The 7500-nt window shown below is 44.0% G+C and overlaps 1 protein-coding gene across 5 annotated transcripts in view; it reads right to left on the bottom strand.

Moving 5' to 3' along the window:
* Nucleotides 1–1099: 1099 nt before the first annotated feature.
* gripap1 (GRIP1 associated protein 1) overlaps nt 1100–7500 on the bottom strand; it is a 56680-nt gene continuing 50279 nt past the window's right edge. For 4 of the 5 annotated variants that reach the window (XM_034536319.1, XM_034536317.1, XM_034536320.1 and 1 more), the window contains 5 exons: nt 5739–5869; nt 5317–5433; nt 3106–3199; nt 2729–2919; nt 1100–2490 (listed from right to left, as the gene is read on the bottom strand). In XM_034536319.1, coding sequence (XP_034392210.1) covers nt 2425–2490; nt 2729–2919; nt 3106–3199; nt 5317–5433; nt 5739–5869 — 599 coding nt within the window. In that variant the 3' untranslated portion in view covers nt 1100–2424. The remainder of the gene's footprint in view (nt 2491–2728; nt 2920–3105; nt 3200–5316; nt 5434–5738; nt 5870–7500) is intronic. The other variant, XM_034536318.1, reaches the window with a different exon arrangement.

Genomic DNA, 7500 nt, shown 5'->3' on the forward strand with positions numbered 1-7500 from the left:
CAGGCAGACACAGACAGACAGACAGACAGACAGACAGGCAGACACAGACAGACAGACAGACAGACAGACAGACAGGCAGACACAGACAGACAGACAGACAGGCAGACAGACAGACAGACAGACAGACAGACAGGCAGACACAGACAGACAGACAGACAGGCAGACAGACTGCAGCTTTTCTCTCTCTGAACTTTCATTTGAATTAAAACCACATTTGTAAGAACTCATCTTCAACTTCCTCCCCTTCAATTAACCCTTGCCTCGGCCAATCAGACGCTATCTCGTTAAGGCGGACCCGTCACCTCTCTAATCGGTCTCTCTGCGGGACAGGAAGTACCCGACAGCTAATTAGCGCCGAGCAAGTCTCCCCCGCCGGGAGCCCCGAACCTCGACCTCCATCTCACTTCACCGAGAGCAGAGAGAGTTTTAATCAACTAAAACAGAGAGGATTGTGGGAAGGATGGGGGGGGGGGGGGGGTACCAAACTTCACTCTACTTTTATAGATTTACACCAGACTCTCCAGGATGTAGACGGAGCCCTAGAATCATTAATGGTAATTGAATTTCAGCAAGAATTAAACAGAATGTTGTTTTTGGGACGTTTGATGTGAAAGAAAACCAACAAACACGTCTACAGACAATATTTTATCATATTTTCTTGATGTTACAATAATTAGCGTCATCGTCGTCATAAATAGTTCAGTTGATTCTTCATACAGACGTCATATCACAGCGTGAATATATTTATATACAGATTTAAACGTTACAAACTAAACTAAACGACGTAGCCAGAGCCGGAGGGTCAGTCCAGGACGTAGTCGGGGGTCAAAATCAGTAAAGAGACGGAGGGAGAGCAAACAGGAAGTCAGGACAAACACTTCCTGTCAAAACTTTCTTTTTCTTTTTTTACGAATCAGAGAAAAGATTTAAAGACGCAGTCAAAATAACAGGATGTTTGAAGCAGGAAGTAGACACAGCCCAAGAGGAGAAAAAACATTTCAATCAGTAGCATCCAAAGCTGACAGTTTTACAAAAACAAACTCTGCACCATTTGGTGTCCCCAGTAGGGATGGAAATAAATCACACAATAATCCAATAGTGCAAGACATATTACAGTTTATGTGATCCAAGACATAGACACGTCCCTGGAGGTCAAAAACGGAATTAGCAAAAAACAAAGACGATTCCATTGCGCCATTTTGCATCACAGTACTTTTTCACCCCCGACTCAATAAATATAAATATATATATATATATATATATATATATATTTATATTTATATTCCAGAAAGGTATTTATGTCGTACGAGTCAGACTTTTACTGCAAAACAAGAGAACACACAATCTAAAAGCAGTAAATCATTTCACATAATTTAGATTTTTTATTCTAATTAAAAAGACAAACATAAAATAATGAACCCTGAATTTTATATATAGATGAGAACTGAGTCGTTCGTATCCAGCAAATAGTCTGAGCCATTTGACGTCCTTTTGTCACACGGCTGAAGATAATGTCTATTCCAGGAACTAGCCACGACCGGTTGTGATGAAGACGTATTCATTACATCTCGTCACGTTGAGCTTTTATCAAATCAACAACTGGAACAAATATCGCAGTTTTTTCTTCTTTTTTTTGAAAAATTTAACGAATTTTGGGAGCAAATTAATAAAAAATAAAAAAACGGTTGATGGTGACAGTGAAATCTCTTCATGACGTGAGGGTCTGACCTTTGACCTTCAGGTCACGACGCCGACAGAAACGATGCACGAACTTTCCGCCACGTATCGTGTGATACGGACTCCAGGTCGTAGACAGACCCCTGGGTTTTTTAAGTATTTTGTGGCAGACACGGACTCCAGGAAATAGCCAGATCACGACAGAGTTACTGCACAATAAAACCACATTCGTTCAGATAGCAGGCATGTGTGCTCCAGGATGTAGCCAGAGCCCAACAGAAAGATTTACAGTAAATTACAATAGAAATCAGAAGTCTGTTACAATGTAATATTTTCCAGGTTGTAGCCAGGACTCAGAGGAACTGAGTGGTTCAGTCTAATTACAGTACATTCAATAGCAACATTAATGAGCCGTGCCCAACGTTTCCATTCCCATTGTTCTTCTTCTTCTTCTATGCCTTTAAAGCTTACCGTTCCTTCTCTTCCTTGAGAATAAACCGGTTCCAGCATTTAGTCATAACCCAGCAGGTGGACTGAGATGGGGAAATCATAGAACCTCCAGATGTTAGTCTGAGTCCACAACGGGTCTGAGGACACAAATGCATTGAATTGGAAGAGGTGGGAGGGAGGTAAGAAATGTTGGTTCCAGGTGTTAGTCTGAGCCCATTCCTTCAAGCTGAGGTGAGAAGGGAAGGAATGGATGTACCCTAACTCTAAGGAATGGATGGTTGTATCCAGGCGATAGCCTCATCCCGACCCAGCACTGCTCTCTTTGCTGAGACGGACTAATTCCTGGGACAAAACCTCCAGGTCCTAAAGAGAGACAGAAGTATCAATTGACAAGTTCAAGGACCGTCGGACAGATGAACGCTTTGTTGCTTTGTTAAAGAAAACAATCTTTTTGGGGTTCAGAGGGTTAAATCAAAAATAAACAACAAAAACAAGAAGCAAAGAACCTGCAGAAGGTAAATAAATACATATTTACCTTCTGCAGGTGCATGTATATACATATCTGTGTATATATATATATTTATACATATGTGTGCATTACCTTCTGCAGGTGCATGTTCTTGGTCAGCTGCTCCTCCAACATGTTCTGCAGCTTCTTGTTCATCTCTCTCAGATTCTCGTCTCCTGGTTTCACCAGATCCCTGAGGACCGAACCCAGACCTCCTCTCTCCCCCTGAGAGCCCCCGTGACCCCCGTGACCCCCGTGACCCCCGAAGGCCCCGCCCGACACATCTGAGGAGACGAGGACACAATATGAGTATGAAGATTCATTCACAGTGAAACACTTTATATGGAAGAGGAAAGGAAACGAGGGCGATACGGAGGAGATAGTGAGCTCTACCAAGGACACACACTCACCCTGCAGCACAGGGTGTGTGTGTGTGTGTGTGTGTGTGTGTGTGTGTGTGTGTGTGTTACCGATGCGGCTGTCCATCACGTAGGTCTCGATGATGGAGCTCTTCTTACAGATGTCCTCAGCCATTGACGAGCAGCTCACCTCCAGATGTTTCACCTGAAGGAGGCGGAGCCAGTAGCAGGTGATGTTACTGCAGTACTAGTACCACAAATCAGTACCACAAGGCAGTACTAGTATCACAAGGATGTTACTGCAGTACTAGTACCACAAATCAGTACCACAAGGCAGTACTAGTACCACAAGGCAGTACTAGTACCACAAATCAGTACCACAAGGCAGTACTAGTACCACAAGGCAGTACTAGTACCACAAATCAGTACCACAAGGCAGTACTAGTACCACAAGGCAGTACTAGTACCACAAGGCAGTACTAGTACCACAAATCAGTACCACAAGGCAGTACTAGTACCACAAGGCAGTACTAGTACCACAAGGATGTTACTGCAGTACTAGTACCACAAATCAGTACCACAAGGCAGTACTAGTACCACAAGGCAGTACTAGTACCACAAATCAGTACCACAAGGCAGTACTAGTACCACAAGGCAGTACTAGTACCACAAATCAGTACCACAAGGCAGTACTAGTACCACAAGGATGTTACTGCAGTACTAGTACCACAAATCAGTACCACAAGGCAGTACTAGTACCACAAGGCAGTACTAGTACCACAAATCAGTACCACAAGGCAGTACTAGTACCACAAGGCAGTACAGTCCTGGATTCTTAAGAGTACTCATTGTTCAGAATACTACATATAATATTGTATTAAAATCAATGTGTTGTGTACTGCTGGTAGTTTAATGTGTATTATTACATCATCTCTTACTAGTTGATTATGTTTAGTATTAATAATCTATGAAGTAACTAAAGCTATCAGATAAATGTATATATATAAATATATATACATTTATAATATTTAAATATATAAATATTATAAATATAGCAGAAAAAACCCTACCCTTACCCTGACCTCTACCCTGACCCCTACCCTGACCCCTACCTCAACCCTGACCCCTACCCTGACCCCTACCTCAACCCTGACCCCTACCCTGACCCCTACCTCAACCCTGACCCCTACCCTGACCCCTACCTCAACCCTGACCCCTACCCTGACCCCTACCTCAACCCTGACCCCTACCCTACCACTACCCCTACCTCAACCCTGACCCCTACCCTACCACTACCCCTACCTCAACCCTGACCCCTACCCTGACCCCTACCTCAACCCTGACCCCTACCCTGACCCCTACCTCAACCCTGACCCCTACCCTACCACTACCCCTACCTCAACCCTGACCCCTACCCTGACCCCCACCTCAACCCTGACCCCTACCCTGACCCCTACCTCAACCCTGACCCCTACCCTGACCCCCATCTCAACCCTGACCCCTACCTCTACCCTGACCCCTACCCTGACCCCTACCTCAACCCTGACCCCTACCCTACCACTACCCCTACCTCAACCCTGACCCCTACCCTGACCCCCACCTCAACCCTGACCCCTACCCTGACCCCTACCTCAACCCTGACCCCTACCTCAACCCTGACCCCTACTCCTACCCTGACCCCTACCCTACCCTGACCCCTACCCTATCACTACCCTTACCCTGACCCCTACCCTACCCTGACCCCTACCCTATCACTACCACTACCCTGACCCCTACTCCTACCCTTACCCGGACCCCTACTCCTACCCTGACCCCTACCCCAACCCCTACTCCTACCCTACCCGGACCCCTACTCCTACCCTGACCCCTACCCCAACCCTGACCCCTACTCCTACCCTGACCCCTACTCCTACCCTGACCCCTACCCTGACCCCTACCCTATCACTACCCTTACCCTGACCCCTACCCTGACCCCTACCCTATCACTACCACTACCCTGACCCCTACTCCTACCCTTACCCTGACCCCTACCCTGACCCCTACCCTATCACTACCACTACCCTGACCCCTACTCCTACCCTTACCCGGACCCCTACTCCTACCCTGACCCCTACCCCAACCCCTACTCCTACCCTGACCCCTACCCCAACCCTGACCCCTACTCCTACCCTGATGATATTAATAATGCATCTCAAAATAACCTCCTCAAAAGAAACCGGCCAAGCTTTTTATTGTAGAGCTGCCGGTCGACTCGAGGCACCAAGCGAAGGGTTAACGTCCCCGGAGGACGAGGAGGTGACGGAGGTGAAGGTCTTTCCTCACCTTCTCCTCCAGCATCCACTTCTCCTGCTGGACCTCGGCGAGCCGCTGGAACAGCTCCCCGACCTCGTCGTCGGACAGTTCAGCCGGACGCTGAGACTGAGGGCTGCCTCCTCCGGACTGAGAGGAAACTTTATTAACGTCTCACTCGGGAATAGTTTATTAAATAAGAGACATTGGTCAAACTTGTGGAAATTTGAAACATGTTGTATATTTAGATTATATTGTTTTCTAATTTTTGCTAAATAATAAATTAAACAAATGGCGTGAGATGCTAACGTTAGCATAGCTAAACTAAGCTAACGTTAGCTTAGCTCCATCGTTGCATCAGATCGCCGTCAAAACGGAGGTCTGAGAATAAAAATAATGAATAAGACACAAAAAATAAATACTAATACAACTGGTGTGGTCCAGGCTCCACCCACCTTGTTCTGATTGGTCGGCTGGGTCTCTTTCATCATGTCTCTGTAGGAGAAGGAGGAGACGGAGGACGAGTCTCCGGTCTGCTGGGTCCGACTAGGACTGTTGATCTCTGACAGAACCAGCTCCTCCAGACCTGCAGACAGGATTGTATTCCAATTAAAATAAAAACAGGCCATAACTGTCCCTTTAAGATATTTAGGTGCACTTTCAGACAGATTTGGCAAAGGAACTGTTCCTTTAAGATATTTAGGTGCACTTTCAGACAGATTTGGCAAAGGAACTGTCCCTTTAAGCAAATAAACTGTCCCTTTAAGCAAATAAACTGTCCCTTTAAGCAAATAAACTGTCCCTTTAAGCAAATAATTAAGCAAATAAACTGTCCCTTTAAGCAAATAAACTGTCCCTTTAAGCAAATGAACTGTCCCTTTAAGCAAATGAACTGTCCCTTTAAGCAAATAATTAAGCAAATAAACTGTCCCTTTAAGCAAATGAACTGTCCCTTTAAGCAAATAATTAAGCAAATAAACTGTCCCTTTAAGCAAATGAACTGTCCCTTTAAGCAAATGAACTGTCCCTTTAAGCAAATAAACTGTCCCTTTAAGCAAATAAACTGTCCCTTCAAGCAAATAATTAAGCAAATAAACTGTCCCTTTAAGCAAATGAACTGTCCCTTTAAGCAAATGAACTGTCCCTTTAAGCAAATAAACTGTCCCTTTAAGCAAATGAACTGTCCCTTTAAGCAAATGAACTGTCCCTTTAAGCAAATAAACTGTCCCTTTAAGCAAATGAACTGTCCCTTTAAGCAAATGAACTGTCCCTTTAAGCAAATAAACTGTCCCTTTAAGCAAATGCACTGTCCCTTTAAGATGATTGACTGTCCCTTTAAGCAAATAAACTGTCCCTTTAAGCAACTGAACTGTCCCTTTAAGCAAATGAACTGTCCCTTTAAGCAAATAAACTGTCCCTTTAAGCAAATGAACTGTCCCTTTAAGCAAATAAACTGTCCCTTTAAGCAAATGCACTGTCCCTTTAAGATGATTGACTGTCCCTTTAAGCAAATAAACTGTCCCTTTAAGCAAATGAACTGTCCCTTTAAGCAAATGAACTGTCCCTTTAAGCAAATGAACTGTCCCTTTAAGCAAATGAACTGTCCCTTTAAGCAAATGAACTGTCCCTTTAAGCAAATAAACTGTCCCTTTAAGCAAATGCACTGTCCCTTTAAGCAAATGCACTGTCCCTTTAAGCAAATGAACTGTCCCTTTAAGCAAATAAACTGTCCCTTTAAGCAAATAAACTGTCCCTTTAAGCAAATAATTAAGCAAATAAACTGTCCCTTTAAGCAAATAAACTGTCCCTTTAAGCAAATGCACTGTCCCTTTAAGCAAATAAACTGTCCCTTTAAGCAAATGAACTGTCCCTTTAAGCAAATAAACTGTCCCTTTAAGCAAATGAACTGTCCCTTTAAGCAAATAATTAAGCAAATAAACTGTCCCTTTAAGCAAATAAACTGTCCCTTTAAGCAAATAAACTGTCCCTTTAAGCAAATGAACTGTCCCTTTAAGATGATTGACTGTCCCTTTAAGCTACTTATGTGCGCTTTTAGATCATTTAAGCCAATAAACTGTCTCTTTAACTCAAGAGACAGTTACTTTAAGTCAAGGGAAATCCTTTTTGGATATTATTCAGGCTTTCAGGCATTTTAAATTGAGTAACTGCCTTAAACTTTCTGTCAATCATATCGGTTCGTGACACCCCCTTTTTGTT

Source organism: Cyclopterus lumpus, chromosome 7 (assembly GCF_009769545.1).
Source record: "Cyclopterus lumpus isolate fCycLum1 chromosome 7, fCycLum1.pri, whole genome shotgun sequence".
Classification (NCBI taxonomy): domain Eukaryota; kingdom Metazoa; phylum Chordata; class Actinopteri; order Perciformes; family Cyclopteridae; genus Cyclopterus; species Cyclopterus lumpus.